General features: G+C 34.7%; 1 protein-coding gene across 2 annotated transcripts in view; it reads left to right on the forward strand.

Annotated features, from left to right (window-relative positions):
• LOC149791768 (protein lifeguard 2-like) overlaps positions 1-27,909 on the forward strand; it is an 85,568-nt gene that overhangs the window by 25,711 nt on the left and 31,948 nt on the right. For both annotated transcript variants that reach the window (XM_089970269.1, XM_089970270.1), the window contains exons 5-9: positions 5,391-5,450; positions 8,546-8,596; positions 12,636-12,675; positions 14,244-14,281; positions 19,390-19,477. In XM_089970269.1, coding sequence (XP_089826395.1) covers positions 5,391-5,450; positions 8,546-8,596; positions 12,636-12,675; positions 14,244-14,281; positions 19,390-19,477 — 277 coding nt within the window. The remainder of the gene's footprint in view (positions 1-5,390; positions 5,451-8,545; positions 8,597-12,635; positions 12,676-14,243; positions 14,282-19,389; positions 19,478-27,909) is intronic.

Consider the following 27,909-nt stretch of genomic DNA (forward strand, 5'->3'; position numbering starts at 1 on the left):
TACCCGTACCGTTGTGTTATAGACCATCAGATACACGAAAACAGAATATTAATGTTGATATTCCAGGACAGACTGAGAATCAAAATCTCGTATTAAATGATATTGTCGCTGTTGATATCAGTGTGGTTGAAGATGCAATACACGCTGACAAATCTCCATGGGTGTTGGGATACGCTATGACAATCCACTCGTCTCAGGGATTAACTATTTCTGATACACGAGTTTGGATTGTAGACGATCACATCGCGTGGTCAAATTTAGTTTATTTGGCGGTATCGAGGGTCAGAAATATATCTCAATTACGTAGAATTATAATTCCTGAAATCGTTGATAAATTTAACATCATCGATGATGATATAATAAGAAAAAAATTAATCGGATACAAACAATCTGATAAAAAAAATAAACGTGACTTTGATCTTGATGTTGAATTTATTATTGAGTTAAAACAGCAGCAGAATAATCATTGCACCAGTTGTAATTGTATAATGTTATGGCGGTATTCGAGTAATGATTCAAGACAATTTACCGTAGATAGAAAAGATAATAGTCGCGGTCATACACGAGAAAATACCATGTTGACCTGTCTTGAGTGTAATCGACGTAGAGGCGCTGGCGCCCTTAGCGCTAGTGCTAGTTAAGTGATCGAAATCACCGGAGTGATTTTGGTGGTAGTTGTGTATCCGCGGGAATTATTTGTAGTTGTTCACGTGTAAATCCACGTTGAGGAGCGGCCGAATCTAATCTGTAGATTGCAGGTCTGGAAACGCCTACGTTTCTCCCGGTGGATCTTGTCACGGTAGATATTTTGTGTGTGGTAACACTCCAAATAGGATCAGTTGCTCTCGCTTTACCACCTTCAAGTTCACCAGGCTCATATAAATATCTGACTGTGACATCACCTAATATTTTTTGTTTTCCAACATCTTTTCGTTGTGTTGTTATATTTATTTTTGTGACCGCGCTAATGGGTTTCATGTTGGTTGTTCGTGTGATCTCATTATTTAATGCAGCTATCACGCCTGGTAATCTTGCCACCCATTCGCGAGATCTTTTATCCTGAATAAATTCCCTCGCGTATTGATATCCAAATAACCGTTCAGCAAGTGTTCGATTAAATTGCTCAACAATTGCTTGATCACGGTGAACTGCAGTATGACCTCGTCGTATTTTGGTATTATGTTGTTTCATCAACGATGATACTGGACCAAGAAATTCCTTGCCAGGATCAACCTGTAGTAGCTGTGGCCATCGTAGACCACCTCGTGGTCCACCACCTCGTTGATAAATTCGTTCAAACGCATCGGCTACTTCAGATGATGTTTTCGCTGATAGCGGCTCTGCTTCTTTATATCTACTTGCAACATCAACTACGGTTAGCGCGTATTTGTACGTTTTTCCACGCACAGTATCATGCGGTAAAAACAGAATATCAGCTTGATGAACTTCATTAGGAACACTGACATCGAAATACGCGTACTGAATTTGTTTAGGACGTGGTAGATAAATTTGCCATATTGCTTGTTTGGATAACCACGTTTTAGCAGTAGAATGTTTAACCGCCGCTGCATCAGCGAGTTTACCAATTGCTGCTTTGCCTCTCCAGTATCCTCTCGGTGAATAATAAATTGATTCCATTATTAATTACCAGCCCCAATCGCTAATTTACCTTTCATCGAGGATCTTACTAACCAATTAGCTAATGATTCTCTAATATTTTTATTTTTTATAGAATTTAATGAATGAATTAATTTTACATCTGCAATATGCCTATCTTGTAGATTTTGACTTTTATAAGCTACATCATGAGCATGACAAGCTCGATCAATAGCGTTTATTGGTTCCTCGCCTGGTTTTGGTTGATCTTGATTATCGAGCCTGATATCGAGTCGAGTACCAGGACCGCAATAATTATATCCTGGTAGATGTTTTTCTCCACTGTATTTAGCCCATGGAGCACCTGGAAACTTTGACATCAAATTAGCAATATCACCACCGCGCTTATTAGGTAAAAACGAAAATTTCTTTCTACCGCATATAGAACATTTTCCACCGTACGCTATTTTTTTATTTTTTGTTATAACTGTGGCTAAATCAGTGGTTGGAGTTTTAACTCTACAGCGTAAACAATATAAATTCATGTTATAATATATATGGATATAATTGATTTCTCAGCAACTCGGCAACGAGAGCCAGTTAAGCATCATCCTGCGCTACCGAACTCCATCAGAATGATTATCATAGGACCATCTGGATCGGGTAAGACGCAATTATTACTTAATCTGATAATGAGATGGCTGAAATGGGATAAGTTGTATTTAGTAGCACCATCCGTTGATGATCAACGATGTTATGATGTACTTAAAGATTTCAATGAAAACGCGCGATTACTGGATGAGGATAATGATGTTATAGAGTTTATAACCGATATTGATGAAGCACCATCCGTAGATTCCATAGACGGATTTATTAATAATTTAGTTGTATACGACGATGTGATGCTAGATAAACAATCAAATCCAGCCAGAATATTTTCCCGAGGTAGACACAAAAATACAGACGTGATCTATGTTACTCAACGATATACACAAATTCCGAAGGTGATCAGAGACAACTGCAACATTTTAGTTGTGTTTAATGGCGTAGACACACACACGTTGCGAAATATTCATCAAACTTGGTGTGGTGGTGACATGGATATAATTAAATTCAAAAATTTCTTCTCACGAGCGCAAGCTACTCCGCATGGATTTATAACAATAAATTTACATGATCCAAGAACAAGATATCGTGTGGGTCTTGATAAAATATTTGGGTAACAGGGGAGCAGCAGAGAGGGGTGATGATAAAATTAAATTGAATTAAATAGATAATGAACAACTGTGCGTGGTTACATCAAGGAACCACTAACAATTGTAATAAAAAATGCCGTGGAGAATATTGCAAGAAACATAATTATCTTATAAAGAAAAATCCTCATGCGGGTCCACGAAGTTGTGTTGGATGTAACAACGGCGTTAGAGGATTATATCAGATTTGTAAAAATTGCGGTGGAGATCGATATCGAAGTTTGATGATATATTATAAACACAGAAAGAACATAAATCCATAAATAGAAAAACCACCATCAGAACTTGAATATTACTTGAAACATAGAACAAATAAAGATGAAACAGATGAAGATGAAACAGATGAGGAAAAACGACAGCGAGAACGCGTTGAAAAATATTCATCAAACTTGGTATGGTGGTAAATTAATAGCAGCAGAGAGGGTACCTACCAACGTTGGTCGTCAAAAAAATAAACAAGAAATAAATAAACACGTAGAGTACTTTATTTTTTCAGATACTATTTCGAACTGGGGTTTTATTAGTACAATCGTCCATTACAGAAATAAAACATCTCAAGGAAAAGTTCATTTGTAAAATCTTGACCTTTCTACGAGATGATTTTATTTGTTTGTTTTATTTGTTTTGTCGGAATTCTATGGTCTGTTCACCCTCTCTGCTGCTGTAGGCTTGAAACTAACACTTTTGTTTTTTTTATCCCTGTTGTCATGCAGGTAATGCTGATTTAAATTGGGAGTTCTCACCTGGCTAGATTTTTATAGTGGGTTCCTACACGGAGTGTTTTGTTAAAAAGAAGGCATGCAGCATATAGTGTTCATGGTTTTAGATGTGTCCTTGTTGGTATAAATCTACTCAAAAGACTTGAGATTCTTGTTTACACACCAAACATGGTTGTTATTCAGGAGGAGAAAAGGGGCATTTCAATGTTTGTGTCGCACTGCTCAGGCACAAACTGGCAGACCTTGTTAATGTTGCCATGAATGTCAGGAGCAATACCAGGCTTCATAATGCCACCACAGCCCAAGCACAGGGCATATTCTGACTTCATACCAAACCCACTGTAACATGATGAAGCCAGGTTAGGTTTGGATTTAGCAACAACACTGCAAGCAGTTGAGTGAATGAGATGTTTAGTTATAATGAAATTCAATGACAAGTTAATGGTGACACCATACTCGTGTGGGTACATAAACTATAACAGTGGATTTAACAGAATGAGATGCACCAAATTCAACAATGGATATAAAAATGATCTCCTTTTTAAATCACAACATGTAAATTCAGCAAGTGATCAAATGAGATTCAACATATGAACTTAAAAACAAATATGATTGATTTATGGATCTAGCCCTATTGATGAACAGGGCGTATAATTTATAGACAAATATAAACAATGTGTGGCTCATCCACATGTAAGATGTATATATATTTGATTTTTGTTCATATAGCAATATTTATTTTATTTCACCCGTGTAGTGATATTGAATAATATTGACCCAAAAATGGAACACATATATCTTGTGGTGTCCAGTTGATGATCTTAATGGATTCCAGTTACACAGTTCTTGGTGTTAATTAACTTCCACTGCCTTGGGTCCTCCATCATATCAGTATGCATACTGGCAGTTCCAAATGTTCTCCTGCTGTAGAGGATTTGTGTTTACGGGAAGACACATTGTTTTAATAATGCAATCTTGGCATTTTTTCATGATGTTAGCTGGCTTTAAAAGTGTACATCACATTCTTTGCATTTTTTCATAATGTTAACATGCTTTAAATACGTACACCACAATATGTGCATTTTTCATGATGTTATCATGCTTTAAAAACATACACCACAATCTATGCATTTTCATAAAGTTATCATTTTTTAAAAACTTACACCACATTCTATGCATTTTTCAGGAAGTTGTCATGTTTTAAAAACTTACACCACAATCTGTGCATTTTTCATAATGTTAACATGCTTTAAAAACATACACCACAATCTATGCATTTTTCATGATATCATGTTTTAAAAACTTACACTGTAATCTATGCATTTTTCATGGTGTTATCCTGCTTTAAAATAGTACACCGCAGTCTATGCATTTTTCATGGTGTTATCCTGCTTTAAAATAGTACACCGCAGTCTATGCATTTTTCATGGTGTTATCCTGCTTTAAAATAGTACACCGCAGTCTATGCATTTTTCATGGTGTTATCCTGCTTTAAAATAGTACACCGCAATCTATTCATTTTTTCTTGATGTTATCGTGCTTGAGATACTACTAGAAACTAGAAACAAAATTCAGATGTTTAACCAGTAATCATTCTTAGCATGCCAAACGTTTTGCCAGAAAGAAGGATCTGGGTGTGTGTACCTTGCCCAGACTAGGACAGGCCACGTGCCAGTGTGTTTCCTGGGGCAAGGCAATTCAGTCTAATTGCTCTGGTATTATATAACCTTGCATATTTTGATGTGCTGTTCAACATGAATCAGTGAAAGGAATTAATCGATCACTTATTTTAAGTTTCATGTTCTGACTATTTTAATTTCAGGAATAGAATCAAACATTGGATAACAAAGGAGGGAGGTGCCTGGTTCTACTATGTATCATAGTAAGTAAATATCTTCAGCAGTTTAATATAATTCATATGTTCATAAAGTTATTATCCCTGTGCTTTCAGCATTAAATTTGATCCCCTCTGTCTATCCATCCACATCTTCCTGCAACATCTACTTATACAACAGTGGATGGAAATTCATCTATAAATCTATGTGGAGATTAATTGAATTTGCTTATTTTGTAAATTTGCATGTTCTTATTTCGTAAATTTTTCATCCTTCTTCCATTCATAAGTCTGCGTGAAGTATAAGAAAAAGCCACAGCAACACTTGGCTTTGTCTTAAATTTTATTTAACTCACTAGCCTGGGTCAGCTATGTGGTGTGTCCTTAGGCACTAAATAACCTTGTGTTGCTGTGCTATAAATCACCAAACCAAAATATGCTTTTTGTCCAGTTTTGTTTTGGAGAGTGATAGAGTGAGAGGTTTTTGGAGTGATTGTAATCTGTATTATTTAATTAAATGACATTTGTGGTCCTCCTTGTTTACAAAGGTACTACTATATTCCATTATCAAATTCACACCTCTGATGAAATAGTTATGGTATCCGTTGTCACAAGAACCACCTGGCTGTGCAGTGTTATTTACATGCTAATTAAATATGTCGAGAGCTTTGGGCAGGTTATTCCAGTTGACACCTGTTTGAGGTCAAGATTCAGTGAACATGATCAAATTAGCAAGGCTTCCAATACAGAAATGATGGTATCCATAGGGAGATGAGAGATCTAAAGAAAAAATAACAAGAGAGATGGAAAACTCGCATAAAAGGAATGAATAAAATACATTTTTATAATTCTTTAATATATCTATTAAATGCTATAACAAATTTAGACAACATAACAGTTTTTTAGTACATAGATTGCAAAACCAGTACCATAATTGATATGGACTAATGCTGAAAAACAAAGGGGTACAGCATTGCCTATCACCAGTACCCAAAGCCAATATCCAGGTTTATACAGTTGTGATAACTGGTTTAGATTGTTGTTATAAACCAAAGATCAATCCATCAATTACTGGTATAATCAGAGAGATGCCATAGCAAAATCTTGTTCAGATTGAATGTGGGCATTGTGTTTACATTATGTTTTGCTTTATGCTGAAATGCAGTTTTAAAATTGGATTGTTGATTATCTACAAGTAGCCAAGCTCTTATGTTATGGAGATTCTTTAATGAATATATGACATTAATTGTGAATATATGCTAGTTATGTGCTTAATCTTCAGTATTTTATAAATATTGATGGAACATTTTAGTTGCTAATAAGGATCACATCCTTTTGTGGGATCAATTATATCAATGAAATGGTTGTACTGGTAATCGCTCAAGTACATACATGTGTACAATAATTTAAATGACATAATTCATTTAGTGACATAATCCATTCAGTGATATAATCCATTAAATGACATAATCCATATATGAGTCAATGACATAATCCATATATGAGTCAGTGACATAATCCATATATGAGTCAATTTGGAGTATAAGATGAAACCCAGATTTCCAATTAAAAAAGTGTTGACTTACAAGCTGTAAAAAAAACTGTCTGTAACAGATGGGTCATGGGGTGGGGCATATATGTAATAGATGGTATCTGCCATGGTGAGCCATAGAATTTACTCTAGTTTAAAACTGTTGCTTAAATTGGAAATGATTCCTAAAATGAATGATGTGGATATGCACAGTTATTTCCCTTCATAAAATTGTATACTAGGTTGAAACAAATTAGAAATAGTATGACTGTTTCTGGGTTCATCTTAGAAAGTTAAGCCTATCAGTATAGCTGTTTATTCAAATATTTTTACATGACATCACGAAATATGGCTATTAATTATCCAGATATTTTTACATGACATCACGAAATTTGACTATTAATTATCCAGATATTTTTACATCACATCATGAATTTTGGCTGTTAATTATCCAGATATTTTTACATGACATCATGAAATTTGGCTATTAATTATCCAGATATTTGTACATGACATCACGAAATTTGACTATTAATTATCCAGATATTTTTACATGACATCATGAAATTTGGCTATTAATTATCCAGATATTTTGTACATGACATCATGAAATTTGACTATTAATTATCCAGATATTTGTACATGACATCATGAAATTTTTTCTATTAATTATCCAGATATTTGTACATGACATCATGAAATATGGCTATCAATTATCCAGATATTTGTACTTGACATCACGAAATTTGACTATTAATTATCCAGATATTTTTACATGACATCATGAAATATGGCTATTAATTGTCCAGATATTTTTACATGACATCATGAAATATGGCTGTTTATTCAAATATTTTTACATGACATCATGAAATTTGGCCATTAATTATCCAGATATTTTTACATGATCTGAAATTTGGCTATTATCCAGATATTTTTACATGACGTCATGAAATTTGGCTGTTAATTATCCAGATATTTTTACATGACATCATGAAATATGGCTATTAATTATCCAGATATTTTTACATGACATCATGAAATTTGGCTATTAATTATCCAGATATTTTTACATGACATCATGAAATATGGCTATTAATTATCCAGATATTTTTTACATGACAAAATTAATTATCCAAATATTTTTACATGACAGCACCAATTGTTGGAAAATTATTGTGTATGATTTTGTAATTTTATCTGGGCAACTCATAAATGACCATAATCACATTTTTTTTTATTTTTGCAAAGTTTGTGCATTATTTGACTTGGTCACAAAGTCATGAAAATCAAATCACATTTTTTATTCTTTATAGACAGTATATCATTTATTTAATTAAACTGAGAAGCATGCATTGCTGCTTTCATACAATATATACTCGCTTATCATTAGAGTCCAATCTCAAAATACAGAGACCCATATCAGCTGATGCATATTGCACAGGCAGATCTGGTTCAAGGCACTTTGCCAGGATTAATATATTATAACAAATAACCTGGTCAGCTGGTGCATTATGCATCATTTGATCACATTCAGGGTCTATGTTGTTTTCAGATGGACTCAACTTATCAGTATGTATGATTATATATTCAAATAATGTTTTTTTTTCAGTGGAGTTTTCTTTGTTACATACATACTTCTGATCTGCATACCCAGTGTCAGGTAAGTATAGAGATAGAGTGAGATAGTGAACATTGTTGTGTGATATCTCTTTCAATGGATTCGAGTCAATAAAAAGCAATCGGTCAGGTTCACTTCAACCTAATATCTTAAAGTCTGTTCCATTTAAACATACATGGTACCCAGGGAAAGCAGTTAAAAAAAAAAAATTTGCCAGGGTACTTTGATTTCACAAAGTCCTTACCCAGATGATAAGAAAATTCTAAATTGCATCTATGGTGAGTACCCCACATTAAAAGTGCCATCCCTGGGTTCCAGGTATGTTTTACTGGAAACAACCTATATCTTTTAGACACCTAATATAGATGTTTATCCATGAGTAAAGTCATTCAGCTCCTCACCTTATGCCCGCCCTCCTTTTTCGGATCCCAGGTTATGGAATATGTAAACCTGGTCCTTCTGTAGAAGACATATTCTTTTAGCAACTGCTTGAAACCATCCCTAAATGTTTGTGTTTATAAACAGATTATAGCTAATTAAACCTGTTTTATGCATTTTGATCTGCTCACACATTTTGTGCTAACAGATCTGGGTCTGTGCAGCTTGCAGTTAGACTCGACTTATAAGCAAGTCTATACGGTACCAATGTATTCATACGTGGATGATCTGGCATTTCATACAGCTTTTCAGTCATATTTCCATATCACACATCCAGACTGGAGCAATTTAGGTGTTTTCATCTGTATCCATGTGTTAGTATTCTTTGATACACGGAATAGAACTTCCATAAATTCCTTGTTGTTATGTCCCTTGCTTTTCCATAAAAGCTGGCCACATATTATACTTGTTTCCATACATCCATCTGTCCATCAACTAGTTTCCATACATCCACTTGTCCATCAATTTGTTTCCATACATCCATCTGTCCATCAACTCGTTTCCATACATCCATCTGTCCATCAACTAGTTTCTATACATCCATCTGTCCATCAACTCGTTTCCATACATCCATCTGTCCATCAACTCATTTCCATACATCCATCTGTCCATCAATTCGTTTCCATACATCCATCTGTCCATCAACTCGTTTCCATACATCCATCTGTCCATCAGTCCATTACACTTTCATTTCTACTCAGTAACTTTAACAGCTATTTGGGATTAAGGGATGATGTCTGTCACATCTCATTATTTTTAGTTTTCCATCATGTTTTCCTTTCCACTTTATATCAGTAGAACTGTTTGAGATTAAGCAATGAAATTACTTTCCTTTCCTCTTTATATCTGTGGAACTGTTTGAGATTAAGCGATGAAATTGAGTATACCTATGCATCACCATTAGAGGTTATATAACGTGCAACAATAGGGGTCCTATTTTCAAAGCCAAGATCACAGCTTTTTACCACTTTTGTGAATATTTTTTTATGGGACTTTTATCAAACTTGGCAAGTAGGCACAGACCCAGATCTGTTAGCACATAATGTGTCCTCAAAATTTTGGCTGAGAATGATTATCAGTGAAATTCATGAATATTAATGAGGTGATCTTGCATTTGATTGGGTGAGCTTGTCAACACTAGCAGTTATATTTCTGATCAGGATTTGATCAAACATGTTAAATTTAGTCATGTGTTATCAAGATGTGGGGGGATAGGTTTGATTGTGAGTTATATATATGCTTATTAAGCACATAATCTTGTATCTGACTGGATGAGCAATTAGACTGCTTTCCAATCAGATTTTGCTCCCCTTAATAAATGTGTTTAAAATATCATAGCTATAGACTGGTCTTGTAAAAAGTGAGATATGACTGCATTTAATGAGGTTGTTCTTGCATCTGAGTTTATTACCTCGTTAAAGCCAGAAACTATATTTCTCATCAGATTTCTATAAATCGTAGTGAGTAAGCTTTATGTGATGGATACCGTGCTTGATTATGAGCAAGAGATTATGCAAATTACTTATATTTGTATCTTTAAAAGGAATGTTGTTGTTGTTATACAGTTTAACACCATTTTTCAGCACAAGATAGGCTATACATGGCAGCCAGTATAATCAGGATATAGTAAAATAGATAAAGGCAGCATGATATAAAGTTTGGGAGATTAGGATATGTTGGCTTTGTTTGTACAGTATTGTGTAAATCTGTTTAATGTATTTTGTCAGCTGTAAAGTTATACAAGCCAGGTGAGCAATATGAGGCCCACTTGCACCTCTTGGTTCAGATTCCATTCACACTTTTTATGAAAAAAATATTTTGAAATTGTAAAAGAAGGGTGTGTAATATAAAACTGCATTTGTGTCTTGTTTTGAGTCAGGTGATATAACTTGCTTGATATGGTAGGAATACATTCTTGGCCTAACATCATTTAGAGATACTGTAATTATCCATGTAAACCACACCCAACTGCAAGCAACATAGAGCCAAATCTGCTGTTGCATAATCTTCATGCAGGTCAGAGGCTGCATTGTTCATTCTACTTCCAATTCAAGCAAACATCAATTTTATGTGCATGTGTATTTTAAACAGGTAAATATGATAGATTTCAAGCATTGCTTGATTTTCAGATCTATATTTTCTAGAGATACATTATTGCTTATAATACACTGTGTTGACAGAATATGGATAAATCTGGTGAGGTTGGAGCTCATAATAATACAGTAAAACCTGTCTTGAGATACCTCTGCTATGAGAGACCACCTGTTTTGAGAGAACAGGATCTTTATGCACAGATTTACTGATTATATAGTCTTATTACCTGTTATGAGAGACCAGTATTGTTTGGCAGAAGAGGTGGTATTTCAAGACAGGTTCTACTGTAATTAAGTACATGTCATTGATATCACAAAGGATATAGCTGTCATATGGGTTAGGTTCCATTCACCTGTGTTGGGAACTCTTCACTTTGGAGGTGCATTTTCTTGCCCAATATGGTTACACTTAGTAAAGCATATGTTAGATTCACATTTTGAGACTTAAGCCAATAAAGTTAATTGGTAACAAGTAATCATGTAAATTCTCTAATCATGTTAAAATGCAGTATAAATCCTCTACTCAAAAGTTATGTTAAATTGCTGTGTAAATCCTCTAATGATGTTACATTGCCTTGTAAATCATCAAATCATGTTAAATTGCTTTGTAAATCATTAAATCATGTTAAATTGCTTTGTAAGTCTTCACATCATTGGTAAATTGCTTTGTAAGTACTCTAATGAAAATGAACTTGATTTGTGAAGTTAATAGCATATCCTAAAAATCAACTTAACATATGGAGAAATGCCTTCCTTGCAAGGGACTGGGCACTAGCTTTTGAAACTTTAAGATCTGTTTCTGGCTGTCCCTATGTACTGCCATTTTGTTGTTGATTGGAAGGCAGGCAAACATTTGCTGTCCTTATGTACTGGCATTGTGTTGTTGATTGGAAGGCAGGCAAACATTTGCTGCCCCAGTGTACTACCATTGTGTTGTTGATTGGAAGGCAGGCAAACATTTGCTTCCCTATGTACTACCATTGTGTTGTTGATTGGAAGGCAGGCAAACATTTGCTGTCCCTATGTACTACCATTGTGTTGTTGATTGGAAGGCAGGCAAACATTTGCTGTCCCTATGTACTACCATTGTGTTGTTGATTGGAAGGCAGGCAAACATTTGCTGTCCCTATGTACTACCATTGTGTTGTTGATTGGAAGGCAGGCAGACGTTTGCTGTCCCTATGTACTACCATTGTGTTGTTGATTGGAAGGCAGGCAGACATTAATTTCAATTTAATCAGATCTAGGCCAGATGATGTAAATGAGATGTTATCAATTTCATGATGTGTAGATATGTTGTAAGATTGGTTTTAAAAAAGGGAAGTACGTCATTGTGAAAATGCTTCAGAAAGTAATGTGAAAACAGTCTTTCACTTGTAACAGAAAAGCTAAGCTGAGATGGAAGCTATTCATACTTTACCATTTTAGGTTCATGCATAATTAAACCAGATGCAGCAGTACTAATGGTTTAATTCACATTTATATGTTAGGCAAAAATTTACAAATAGTTGGCATTTAATGGTAATACGACAGATATTTTTGTATTGTAGGAGGAAGACACCAGGCAATTTCATCGCTCTTGGAATATTTGTAAGTTTCTTGTTATCATTTGTTTAAGTGTCCTGTGCATCTTAAATTATTGGCATGGGCAGCTTTATTCTCCACTCGCATTATTCTCCACTCACATTATTCTCCACTCACATTATCCTCCACTCACATTATCCTCCACTCACATTATTCTCCACTCACATTATCCTCCACTCACATTATTCTCCACTCACTTTATTCTCCACTCACATTATTCTCCACTCGCATTATTCTCCACTCACATTATTCTCCACTCGCATTATTCTCCACTCACATTATTCTCCACTCGCATTATTCTCCACTCACATTATTCTCCTCCACTCACATTTCTATTTCATACAGTTTTTATGCCTTCCAAATTAAAGCTAATTATCAGCTCTCTTAACAGAAGTAGGATTCTTCAGGTCTAAATGGTTTTACTTAGGGGGCGCTCACCAGATAATATGTACTTTTGAGAGAGTGACGTATGTAAGGTGAAGTAGTTCGCATTTAAAACATGCACAGTGGAGAGAATGTTGGCATACCTCTATGCTACATTAATGTAATGTGGATGATATTTCTTTTGGATATTGTACTTTTGGAAATTTTACATGATTTAGGCACACTGCTAACTAAAATGACTGCTCCCTTGTGTTAAAAATCAGCCTGAATTAGTCTAAAGTACACTATACATAGCAGCTATTAAAATAGGGAAAATGAATTTTGCCAGACTAGACAATACCAGCTTCTGAAAGTGCAATGAATGAATTACCAAATATATAAAATGTAAAAAAGTTATCGGCTCTTTTTTATACAATTTACCTCTGAAGTTCAGGAAGTGAAAATGACCAAGTAGAGCTAGCACTTTTTTGAAAGGTGCACATTTGAAGTAAGGCCAAGCTGTATACTCTATAACCCATAGTACACCCATCAGTCATACACCAAAATAAAGGGAATTAAAGGTTCTTTGAATTATACCTAAGATATACAAGGTCTTTTTTAAATAGCCAGTATAACAAGTGACGAAAGCCGGGGAAATTCTTTTTCTTTAAAATCCTAACCCTATGCAAAATACGAAACTGTAGAGTGCCACCTTAATACTAAATTCAGAATAGAAATGTGCCCATAAAGCATGGATGCCCCTGCCAATATGATGCAATTATAGTCCATGGTTCTAAGCCAGACTTGGCTATAAGCTTAAATTAAGTATGTAAATTAAACTTGACCTAGTAGATTTTTCTGATCTTAAGCCTCAAGCCAAATTTGGTTTAAACTCATAAACAGATTTGTGATGGATGTGATGGAATACGATGAACAGTCATGGGCAACACTGTATGTCCCCAACGTAGACAAAACTGAGGCATAACAAGATTTTTGCAATTGTTGTCATGATTAAAATTCTTTGATATTTTGCTATAATATTAAGGGCTTGGACTGATTCTCATTGAAGAGGATGCCATTCTACATGTACGTTATTACATGTATACATGTGTGCTTTCCTTCTGTTTTTGTATTTGAATATAGTGGATTATTAGTTGAATAAAAGATAAAATTTTCGACATTTTTAAATTTTAATTTTCTCTCTTTTCCAGACTGTGGCGTTTTCCTACATGGTTGGCACAATAAGCAGGTATAGAAAAAAGCAATAATTTGAAGTTTAACTTTAGATGATTAATTTTGTTTGCTCCTTCTTTCTCATTTTTTTTTTTTTGTTTTGGCATTAACATACATTTCTTATATTTATCTTTGAGCCACGGAATTTTAAATCTTAGTTATAAGAACAAAAAAATCCAGACCATATGATAACAAGTACTATAGCATGTAAAAGACAAGCTAATATTTGCATTTCTCTAATTTTATCATAAACCATATTTGATTTCAGAAGCAAGTTGCACATACCTTAAAATTTAGTATTTTGCAATATAATGGCCACTATATGAGATCATATCCATAATTAGAATAAGTTTATTCTGCCAAATGATTAGTGTGTACAAAGATTTGCCATCGATTCCAGTTCAGAAATGGATTCCTTTATTGACAACTGCAGGGGTTGTTGCCCCTGTAGGTGGCGAGACCAAGAACACATCATAGTGCATGGGGTGCACACCCCTTGAAGTCCCATGATCTGTCATAAATATTTTTCTTATAGACTATCAACAGATGTCTTTTAGTCCTACAAAGTCTCGCTTTTCAAAGTTATTAATTTGCAGATAGATTGTATTGAGTTTTTCAGATATGTTGTATTTATTAAATTTAAATTAAATATGAAATTTATATACCTCAAAAATTGCCCATTTTTGTGTTAATGCAAATTTATTAACCTGTTAACTACATTTGAAGGATGTATATCAAAATAAAAATGCTCATTTTTTTAATTAATGATGCTGATTTATAAAATTTTAAGTAATTTGAAAATGGTGTCATCCAAAATACCAGTGTTCCCCACATGGTCATTTTGCATCATAATCATGATAGGTATCACCAGTACTGCTATGCTTTAATGTTTCCCACTCTAATTTTAAAAATATTATTATAGTAAACATTTTGTGACCTTATTCCAAATCATATATCTAAAAAATTCCATCTCTCTTTACTCTGGGTCATATTTTTGAGATGATTGAGGATAATTAGCTCTGTCGATCAGTCCTTATCTGTCGTACCTCACTTAACCGAACTGATGGTGCACAACTTAAACCTTTTTGGTGCTTTTTCTTTTTTTTCACTGACATAGCCATGTGATGAGTCTGTGATGGTGGAATCTGCTATATGTATGTGTGTGTGTTATATATTAATTTCCACTGTCAACTCCAAATGTGCAACATCTTTTAATTTTCAACATTGTTGAAATATTTGTGTATGATTATGAATGAAAACTAAATTATACTGAGCCCAGGATTCCTTTGGATAAGATCAGCTATATAGTTTATAGCCCAATTTGCCCCTAGTATAGATCAGGTGTAGATTTTGTAGCCCACTTTGCCCTTAGTATAGATCAGCTGTAGAGTTTGTAGCCCAGTTTGCCCTTAATATAGATCAACTATAGAGTTTGTAGCCCAGTTTGCCCTTAGTATAGATCACCTGTAGAGTTTGTAGCTAAATTTGCCCTTAATAAAGATCAGCTGTAGAGTTTGTAGCCCAGTTTGCCCCTAGTATAATAGATCAGCTGTAGAGTTGTAATCTATTTTTCCCTTAGTATAGATCAGTTTGTGGCCCAGTTTGCTCCTAGTATTGATCAGCTATAGAGTTTGTAGCCCAGTTTGCCTTTAATATAGATCAGGTGTATATTTTGTAGCCCAGTTTGCCCTTAATATAAATCAGCTATAGAGTTTGTAGCCCAGTTTGCCCTTAATATAGATCAGCTGTAGAGTTTGTAGCCCAGTTTGCCCTTAATATAGATCAGCTGTAGAGTCTGTAGCCCAGTTTGCCCCTAGTATAGATCAGCTGTAGAGTTCTAATCTATTTTTCCATTAGTATAGATCAGTTTGTAGCCCAGTTTGCTCCTAGAATTGATCAGCTATGGAGTTTGTAGCCCAGTTTGCCCTTAGTATATATCACCTGTAGAGTTTGTAGCCCAGTTTACCCATAATATAGATCACCTGTAGAGTTTGTAGCCCAGTTTGCCCCTAGTATAGATCAGCTGTAGAGTTGTAATCTATTTTTCCCTTAGTATAGATCAGTTTGTAGCCCAGTTTGCTCCTAGTATTGATCAGCTATGGAGTTTGTAGCCCAGTTTGCCCCTAGTATAAATCACCTGTAGAGTTGTAATCTATTTTTCCCTTAGTTTAGATCAGCTAAGAGGTTGCAGCCCAGTTTGCCCTTAGTTTAGATCAGCTGTAGAGTTTGTAGCCCAGTTTGCCCATAATATACATACATGCCAACCATTACGCTTTTGGTATAATCATTATGCTTTTTTACATTAAATTATGCCTTATGCGTATCTGTGTTCGGATTATGTGTTTTCGGTATATCCTCCTCCCAAAAATGTTAAAAATTTGTTTTCTCATGCAAGCACCTTTGGACATCTCTACTCCATTCGCATACAAGCACTTTTTAATGCCTCTACACCATTCTCATGGAAGTGCCTTTTGACGCTTGCTGTAAACATCAGCCATTTTGAGCAGGATTTTCGTAGTGCCACCTTTGGGGGGAAATCCCCTATTAGATACTACATTCATTGCTGTGAATGACCATTACGTAAGATCACGTTGTCACTGTTTATGCTCTGGTAGAAATCTGCTATTTAAAGTAACTGGGTCGTATTTTCCACTCTCAAAAATGGAGGTCGCGGATTTCGTTCAATACTTACTCAGGTTTTCACGATTAGAATCACAACTATGAATGCTTCAATAACTTAGGTAAAGGCTCTGATATTGATGTAGGCAGCAATTAGTTCTTTTTTTATAAATTATCAAATTCAGATGACTTAGTGATGTAGACGCAGACAAAGAACTTGTAAATTTTGAGTATGAGAAATAGCAGCTACGGTTGGTCACACAGCTTCACTGACTTGACGGTGAACAAATTCTCACAAGATTTTAAAGCACATTTAAAAACATCTTCTGTGAAAAATAATTATACAGCTATAACAATCGGACATTACTCTTAAATTTTTCCATACATAATAGATGTGTACCAAAAATGTAAAATGGTTAAAATTGCTGTTAAACATAATATACACTACACTGTTTAACAGTTAACAGGCAGGCCTATGTGTATGGAGTCGAACAGGTAACAGGTTTTCTGTTTATAGCACACTGCATTGGGTAACTTTGCTACATGTGTATCGAAGAGCTAAAAAGCCATACACTCTTTTTAGAGTCTGTATAAGAGACTTTGACAATGAAGAGGGCAAAGTTAGAGTGCTCTTATTTCATTACCAGAATGAACAGTAGATTCCACTGGAGTAAACATTTTTTTATTTGCTTGATAATGCTTTGAATAAACATAACTGTGAGAGATTGTTAAGTATTGTTAACAAAAATAAAACTGAATTCATATCCGGGCTCGGTGACCCAGCACTTAGTGCTCTACTACTGTGCATAGCAATCATAGTCTCAGCTGGTACAAAGTGTTTTGAAATGCAATACGAGAGTCTATTGCTTTTTAAAGCTCAAAGTGTTATATACAAACACTTGAAGCAGTAATTGATGTTAATAGTCCAGAGGGATAAATAAATCATTTTGTACATATGCTTATTGAATTTTTATCATGTTATATGTGGATTACTCTTTTTCTGCTCGGGGGGCCCATGTGGCTGAGTGGTCTAAAGCGCTCTTCGTTACGGATCACTGCCATCTCACCTCTGTCTGCGGCGGTTCAAGTCTAGGATTCAGCCAATGTGGGTATGTGAGAAAGCTTGCCAGTAGCTTCTCGTGGGTTGGTGGTTCTTTCTGGCGTTTTCCCGGGTTCTTCCTCCACCATTAATACTGGCCGCCATGTATAGCCTATCGCGTGCTGAAAAATGGCGTTAAACCCCACAACAACAACAACAACAACTTTTTCTGCTCGGATTACTCTTTTTGTCCACTTGGATTACACTTTTTCCTCGCCAAGGGTTGGCATGTATGAATATAGATCAGCTGTAGAGTTTGTAGACCAGCTTGCCCATAATATAGATCACTGTAGAGTTTGTAGCCCAGTTTGCCCCTAGTATAGATCACCTGTAGAGTTGTAATATATTTTTCCCTTAGTACAAATCAGCTGTAGAGTTTGTAGCCCAGTTTGCCCTTAGTATAGATCACTTGTAGAGTTTTAATCTATTTTTCCCTTAGTATAGATCAGTTGTAGAGTTTGTAGCCCAGTTTGCCCCTAGTATAAATCACCTGTTGAGTTGTAGCCTAGTTTGCCCTTAGTATAGATCAGCTAAGAGGTTGTAGCCCAGTTTGCCCGTAGTATAGATCATTTGTAGAGTTGTAATCTATTTTTCCTTAGTATAGATCAGCTAAGAGTTTGTAGCCCAGTTTGCCCTTAGTATAGATCAGCTGTATAGTTTGTAGCCCAGTTTGCCCTTAATATAGATCAGCTATAGAGTTTGTAGCCCAGTTTGCCCTTAGTATAGATCAGCTGTGTAGTTTGTAGCCCAGTTTGCCCTTAGTATAGATCACCTGTACAGTTGTAATCTATTTTTTCCTTAGTATAGATCAGCTGAGAGTTTGTAGCCCAGTTTGCCCATAATATAGATCAGCTGTAGAGTTTGTAGCCCAGTTTATTTTCAGATTTTACTTGTTCTGATAATATCATTATTTCATTTGCAGTTGAAATATTTTTCTTTAATACTTTAATCAGCAAGTTTGCATTTGGAATAAATATTACCCTTGTATTATTCAATTTGTTCATAATAAGCCTGCGATAATTAATTTGGAACCCAGTAGTTTTGTAACATGTTTCACCTCCATTAGTAAACTTTTGTTCCGTCATTTGCAGACTGTAGAGACTTCTAGTCAGTGAAGAGCACTGAGAGTTTGTAGAGGAATGGGACACAGTCTGTTTATTAAATTCAAAGACTGCAAAACATTTTGGCTTGAGAGGAAATAAAAAACACCATATAAACGTGTGATAACACACAGTGTTGAAAACATGTTCTGTGACTCAGCTGCTTGCTTAGCTTAACCCTGATTCCATCAGGAACTCATGTGGATAATAATATACAGTACATCTTACACAACTTGTTTTATTCAAGTAATATTTAGAAAATGCGATTGTGTTTCTGTTCCCATAATATAGCATTTTCTTCTTCAGTTTCTATCAAACCAATGTTGTACTGGTTGCTGCAGGTGTTACAGCTGCTGTATGCCTTGCTCTGACCCTATTTGCTCTTCAGACAAAGGTAAAATTTCTAAGTCTCTCTTCATTATGTTTATGGGCCCTTGATAGCAAAGTGGTGAAACACTGCCATCACACCTGCTGACCTGAATTTGATTACAGTAGTCCCCCTCTTATAAGGCCACCCATAATGCAGCAGGGAAGTGGCCTTATAATGCGGGTGGCCTTTCTAGAGGGGGATGACAAATGTGAATAGTAAATACATATGAAAAAAGTCACAAGTACATTTAATTTTTAAATATTTAATATTTTAATTAAAAAATCACATGCATGATGTGAAATAAATGTAAAACAAACTTTGTCATCATTTTCAAAAGATTGCTATGAATAACCATTGATATAGTTTTAAAACTGTCTTTATAATTATGTTACAGTTCACATCATCTGTCACTTTGTTGGTAACAGTCTAAAAAACAAACCAGTCTCGTCACATTAAAAATATCCTTGCTGTCATATCCCCTGCATATATCGTTTAGTCTTTTGTTCCAATCTTCAACAACTTCTTTATTAACATCAGCTGATTCGCCACTAAGGACAGAACACTTGATATTGTGTCGTACTTGAAATCTGTGCAACCATCCGTTACTTGCGGTCGTCATATCCCAATTCAACTGACAAAATTTTTGCTTTTTCTTGTCATTCAAATCAGGATACAAACGTCTCCTGGCTCAAACAATCTTCCTTTCTCCGTCCATTTCACCTTTCCACTTCTGCAGAATTATTTCATTATCTTTCACGATACTGTTTATCTGAGTCTTCCCGACATTAGTTTTCTGCAAGGATCCTCGACGACCCCCATCCCGTCAGTTGAATTACTTTCACGTTCGCCTCCAAACTGAGAATTTTTATTTTCCTCGATGACATGTTGATCTTTTTGCAGTAATTTATTCATGTTGCCAACTACAATACTGATAAAACAATTTTGTATGCATCTAAACAAATTGCCGTGTGTTTTTAAAGAAAGTGATCTTGTCACGTGATTCGTTAGTCGCAGTCTGGTACCCTATTTTTATACATTTCTTGAAACTGAGTGAGAGAAGCCAAAACGGCTTCGATATGTACCATTAACATCACGCAGATTTGACCTCGCGGCCGCTAGGATTCGTAATTTTGACAATTATTGTCAGTAGTAATAGCCACTGATTATCAAAGTTAACAATCTCAACATCTAACTTAGGAAAGCCATAAAGGCTACCAAACCATTTTCCTGCTGACTTGGGTATTGTACATCGATACTGCCACTTCTCAGCTGTTACTACTGTTCAATAATTGTAATTTTAACAATTATCAGAGTGACGAAACCGGACATCTTATGATAACACAGCACTAAGGCTAATTGGATTACATGTACGTACCCTTTTGTATGGATTAAAATTTGAGTCTTTCTCGGTTTTTATGGAATAAATTTGGCTTCTCGTGAGGCGTAAATGATATAATATTAACCTTAGTGGTAAATGTACTTTAGTCAACACTTCTTTCAGTAACGAAAACCTGACATCGGGAAACAGAAATCGGATTACTTAACACACATTATGAATAAAATACTTGTTCTGGATACATATTCAAATAAAATGCTGCCGCTTGTGAGGGGTAAATTTTATAATTTCGCACTAATATGCTGGTCGCGTTAGCCGGGTGGCCTTTCGCGAGGGGTACTTTTGAACACAAACTCGTCGGTGCCAACGGATTCTGGCCGTAAGGAGCGGGTGGCCGCTGGTCAGGGGGGCCATTCAAGAGGGGGACTACTGTACTTGCTTCAGCATGTTCAAAGATAAAGTGGTCACCCATTCAGGGTCTGTGATTTTTGGCAGGTTTCTCCAGTTGCCTCCACCAAAAGAGATTTCACTATGCAATCATCTTAGCCATTGAGTTTACTAATAAATGTGATAACCAGCTGTAGAATGCACATAAAAAGTAATACATGTGTTTAGGTTTTTTGTTTTGTTTTGTTGTTGCTTCATTTGTGGCCTGGAGATTACCGTGCTAATAAGCTGAATTTGCACCTTGATGCAAACTTTAGAATCTAAAGGAATATGCCAGCCATGTATGAGCAGCCATTGATCCTGACATATTGCTTAAATTGAATAGGATCCTAAACATCTCAAATTTTCTTCCTCAGATATCTTGAATAAAACGAGAAACTATACCGGCCATATCATAGCACATTATACAAAAATCTTCATATTTTACAGTGGGATTGCTTGATTTTGAGATAAGGGGGCACGTGGCAATATGAATGAAATGTCACCATTGTCACTGAAGTTTGTCTTCAGCATCCAAGGAGAGCAAAGTTACCTTCACCTTCATGAAAATTTGCCTAATCCTGACCCCATTTCCCTAGTCAACTGGGGCCATCGATATTAACAATAAATCTTGCATAAAACAAGAAACTGTACATGCCATATCATGGCACATTACACAAAAAACTCCATATTTCACCTCCTAACAAATTCCTGTTTATGAAAACATTATTTCCAGATCACCACTGTTTTTTTTGTAGTTAATTGTCGTAGAGGTATATAAAAGCGGTGAAAGATAAACTACCAGCGTTCCACAGATAACTGACTGACAGTAGTTAGGGTAATTTTGTGTTTGTCAGTCTTTGCATGTTACAGTTGGAGGGTCCATTAGTCAAATTTGTATGTGTAAAGTACACTAAGTGGAACAACCCATTTCGTTTGAAGTTAGATCAATCAGATATGCATGCCTATGAAAGAAACAAACAATTATTCCACTTCACTGTCTTGAATGAGAATGTTTAGGTCATCTTTATTGATGGTTATTGACTGGTTCATGTTCAGCAGCAAGGTTTCTTGAAGTTTGATTTTACTCCATACTTAAAATGCATTACAATTCTACTCAATTAGTTGGAATACTAAATTTAGGTCTACTAACACTCCATACTTAAAATGCATTACAGTACTGCTTAATTAGTTGGAATGGTAAAGTTAGATCTACCAACACTCCATACTTAAAATACATTACAATACTACTTAATTAGTTGGAATGGTAAAGTTAGATCTACCAACACTCCATACTTAAAATACATTACAATACTACTTAGTTAGTTGAAATGGTAAAGTTAGGTCTACCAACACTCCATACTTAAAATGCATTACAATGCTACTTAATTAGTTGGAATGGTAAAGTTAGGTCTACCAACACTCCATACTTAAAATCATTACAATGCTACTTAATTAGTTGGAATGGTAAAGTTAGGTCTACCAACACTCCATACTTAAAATGCATTACAATACTACTTAATTAGTTGGAATGGTAAAGTTAGGTCTACCAACACTCCATACTTAAAATGCATTACAATGCTACTTAATTAGTTGGAATGGTAAAGTTAGGTCTACCAACACTCCATACTTAAAATGCATTACAATGCTACTTAATTAGTTGGAATGGTAAAGTTAGGTCTACCAACACTCCATACTTAAAATCATTACAATGCTACTTAATTAGTTGGAATGGTAAAGTTAGGTCTACCAACACTCCATACTTAAAATGCATTACAATACTACTTAGTTAGTTGGAATGGTAAAGTTAGGTCTACCAACACTCCATACTTAAAATGCATTACAATCCTACTTAATGAGTTGGAATGGTAAAGTTAGGTCTACCAACACTCCATACTTAAAATGCATTACAATCCTACTTAATGAGTTGGAATGGTAAAGTTAGGTCTACCAACACTCCATACTTAAAATGCATTACAATGCTACTTAATTAGTTGGAATGGTAAAGTTAGGTCTACCAACACTCCATACTTAAAATGCATTACAATGCTACTTAATTAGTTGGAATGGTAAAGTTAGGTCTACCAACACTCCATACTTAAAATGCATTACAATGCTACTTAATTAGTTGGAATGGTAAAGTTAGGTCTACCAACACTCCATACTTAAAATGCATTACAATGCTACTTAAGTAGTTGGAATGGTAAAGTTAGGTCTACCAACACTCCATACTTAAAATGCATTACAATGCTACTTAATTAGTTGGAATGGTAAAGTTAGGTCTACCAACACTCCATACTTAAAATACATTACAATGCTACTTAATTAGTTGGAATGGTAAAGTTAGGTCTACCAACACTCCATACTTAAAATCATTACAATACTACTCAATTAGTTGGAATGGTAAAGTTAGGTCTACCAACACTCCATACTTAAAATCATTACAATGCTACTTAATGAGTTGGAATGGTAAAGTTAGGTCTACCAACACTCCATACTTAAAATACATTACAATGCTACTTAATGAGTTAGAATGGTAAAGTTAGGTCTACCAACACTCCATACTTAAAATACATTACAATGCTACTTAATGAGTTAGAATGGTAAAGTTAGGTCTACCAACACTCCATACTTAAAATACATTACAATGCTACTTAATTAGTTGGAATGGTAAAGTTAGGTCTACCAACACTCCATACTTAAAATACATTACAATGCTACTTAATTAGTTGGAATGGTAAAGTTAGGTCTACCAACACTCCATACTTAAAATACATTTACAATGCTACTCAATTAGTTGGAATGGTAAAGTTAGGTCTACCAACACTCCATACTTAAAATGCATTACAATGCTACTTAATGAGTTGGAATGGTAAAGTTAGGTCTACCAACACTCCATACTTAAAATACATTACAATGCTACTTAATTAGTTGCAATGGTAAAGTTAGGTCTACCAACACTCCATACTTAAAATGCATTACAATGCTACTTAATGAGTTGGAATGGTAAAGTTAGATCTACCAACACTCCATACTTAAAATACATTACAATGCTACTTACTTAGTTGGAATGGTAAAGTTAGGTCTACCAACACTCCATACTTAAAATACATTACAATCCTACTTAATTAGTTGGAATGGTAAAGTTAGGTCTACCAACACTCCATACTTAAAATACATTACAATGCTACTTAATGAGTTGCAATGGTAAAGTTAGGTCTACCAACACTCCATACTTAAAATGCATTACAATGCTACTTAATGAGTTGGAATGGTAAAGTTAGGTCTACCAATACTCCATACTTAAAATACATTACAATACTACTTAATTAGTTGGAATGGTAAAGTTAGGTCTACCAACACTCCATACTTAAAATGCATTACAATCCTACTTAATGAGTTGGAATGGTAAAGTTAGGTCTACCAACACTCCATACTTAAAATACATTACAATGCTACTTAATTAGTTGGAATGGTAAAGTTAGGTCTACCAACACTCCATACTTAAAATACATTACAATGCTACTTAATTAGTTGGAATGGTAAAGTTAGGTCTACCAACACTCCATACTGAAAATGCATTACAATGCTACTTAATGAGTTGGAATGGTAAAGTTAGGTCTACCAACACTCCATACTTAAAATACATTACAATGCTACTTAATGAGTTGGAATGGTAAAGTTAGGTCTACCAACACTCCATACTTAAAATGCATTACAATGCTACTTAATTAATTGGAATGGTAAAGTTAGGTCTACCAACACTCCATACTTAAAATGCATTACAATGCTACTTAATTAGTTGGAATGGTAAAGTTAGCTCAACCAACACTCCATACTTAAAATGCATTACAATGCTACTTAATTAGTTGGAATGGTAAAGTTAGGTCTACCAACACTCCATACTTAAAATACATTCCAATGCTACTTAATTAGTTGGAATGGCAAAGTTAGGTCTACCAACACTCTGTACTGAAAATACATTACAGTGCTACTTAATTAGTTGGAATGGTAAAGTTAGGTCTACCAAGACTCCATACTTAAAATACATTACAATGCTACTTAATTAGTTGGAATGGTAAAGTTAGGTCTACCAAGACTCCATACTTAAAATCATTACAATGCTACTTAATTAGTTGGAATGGTAAAGTTAGGTCTACCAACACTCCATACTTAAAATACATTACAATGCTACTTAATGAGTTGGAATGGTAAAGTTAGGTCTACCAACACTCCATACTTAAAATACATTACAATGCTACTTAATTAGTTGGAATGGTAAAGTTAGGTCTACCAACACTCCATACTTAAAATACATTACAGTACTGCTTAATTAGTTGGAATGGTAAAGTTAGGTCTACCAACACTCCATACTTAAAATACATTACAATCCTACTTAATTAGTTGGAATGGTAAAGTTAGGTCTACCAACACTCCATACTTAAAATGCATTACAATGCTACTTAATTAGTTGGAATGGTAAAGTTAGGTCTACCAACACTCCATACTTAAAATGCATTACAATGCTACTTAATTAGTTGGAATGGTAAAGTTAGGTCTACCAACACTCCATACTTAAAATACATTACAATGCTACTTAATTAGTTGGAATGGTAAAGTTAGGTCTACCAACACTCCATACTTAAAATACATTACAATCCTACTTAATTAGTTGGAATGGTAAAGTTAGGTCTACCAACACTCCATACTTAAAATGCATTACAATCCTACTTAATTAGTTGGAATGGTAAAGTTAGGTCTACCAACACTCCATACTTAAAATGCATTACAATGCTACTTAATTAGTTGGAATGGTAAAGTTAGGTCTACCAACACTCCATACTTAAAATGCATTACAATGCTACTTAATTAGTTGGAATGGTAAAGTTAGGTCTACCAACACTCCATACTTAAAATGCATTACAATGCTACTTAATTAGTTGGAATGGTAAAGTTAGGTCTACCAACACTCCATACTTAAAATGCATTACAATGCTACTTAATGAGTTAGAATGGTAAAGTTAGATCTACCAACACTCCATACTTAAAATACATTACAATGCTACTTAATGAGTTAGAATGGTAAAGTTAGATCTACCAACACTCCATACTTAAAATACATTACAATGCTACTTAATTAGTTGGAATGGTAAAGTTAGGTCTACCAACACTCCATACTTAAAATGCATTACAATACTACTTAATTAGTTGGAATGGTAAAGTTAGGTCTACCAAGACTCTGTACTGAAAATGCATTACAATGCTACTTAATTAGTTGGAATGGTAAAGTTAGGTCTACCAACACTCCATACTTAAAATGCATTACAATGCTACTTAATTAGTTGGAATGGTAAAGTTAGGTCTACCAACACTCCATACTTAAAATGCATTACAATGCTACTTAATTAGTTGGAATGGTAAAGTTAGGTCTACCAACACTCCATACTTAAAATACATTACAATGCTACTTAATTAGTTGGAATGGTAAAGTTAGGTCTACCAACACTCCATACTTAAAATACATTACAATGCTACTTAATTAGTTGGAATGGTAAAGTTAGGTCTACCAACACTCCATACTTAAAATACATTACAATGCTACTTAATTAGTTGGAATGGTAAAGTTAGGTCTACCAACACTCCATACTTAAAATACATTACAATGCTACTTAATTAGTTGGAATGGTAAAGTTAGGTCTACCAACACTCCATACTTAAAATACATTACAATGCTACTTAATTAGTTGGAATGGTAAAGTTAGGTCTACCAACACTCCATACTTAAAATACATTACAATGCTACTTAATTAGTTGGAATGGCAAAGTTAGGTCTACCAAGACTCTGTACTTAAAATGCATTACAATGCTACTTAATTAATTGGAATGGTAAAGTTAGGTCTACCAAGACTCTGTACTGAAAATGCATTACAATGTTACTTAATTAGTTGGAATGGTAAAGTTAGGTCTACCAACACTCCATACTTAAAATCATTACAATGCTACTTAATTAGTTGGAATGGTAAAGTTAGGTCTACCAACACTCCATACTTAAAATCATTACAATACTACTTAGTTAGTTGGAATGGTAAAGTTAGGTCTACCAACACTCCATACTTAAAATACATTACAATGCTACTTAATTAGTTGGAATGGTAAAGTTAGGTCTACCAACACTCCATACTTAAAATGCATTACAATGCTACTTAATGAGTTGGAATGGTAAAGTTAGGTCTACCAACACTCCATACTTAAAATGCATTACAATGCTACTTAATTAGTTGGAATGGTAAAGTTAGGTCTACCAACACTCCATACTTAAAATACATTCCAATGCTACTTAATGAGTTGGAATGGTAAAGTTAGGTCTACCAACACTCCATTCTTAAAATGCATTACAATGCTACTTAATTAGTTGGAATGGTAAAGTTAGGTCTACCAACACTCCATTCTTAAAATGCATTACAATGCTACTTAATTAGTTGGAATGGTAAAGTTAGGTCTACCAACACTCCATACTTAAAATACATTACAATACTACTCAATTAGTTGGAATGGTAAAGTTAGGTCTACCAACACTCCATACTTAAAATGCATTACAATACTACTTAATTCGTTGGAATGGTAAAGTTAGGTCTACCAAGACTCCATACTTAAAATGCATTAGAATACTACTTAATGAGTTGGAATGGTAAAG

This window comes from Sinohyriopsis cumingii, chromosome 9 (assembly GCF_028554795.1).
Source record: "Sinohyriopsis cumingii isolate HCF-2022 chromosome 9, ASM2855479v2, whole genome shotgun sequence".
Lineage (NCBI taxonomy): Eukaryota > Metazoa > Mollusca > Bivalvia > Unionida > Unionidae > Sinohyriopsis > Sinohyriopsis cumingii.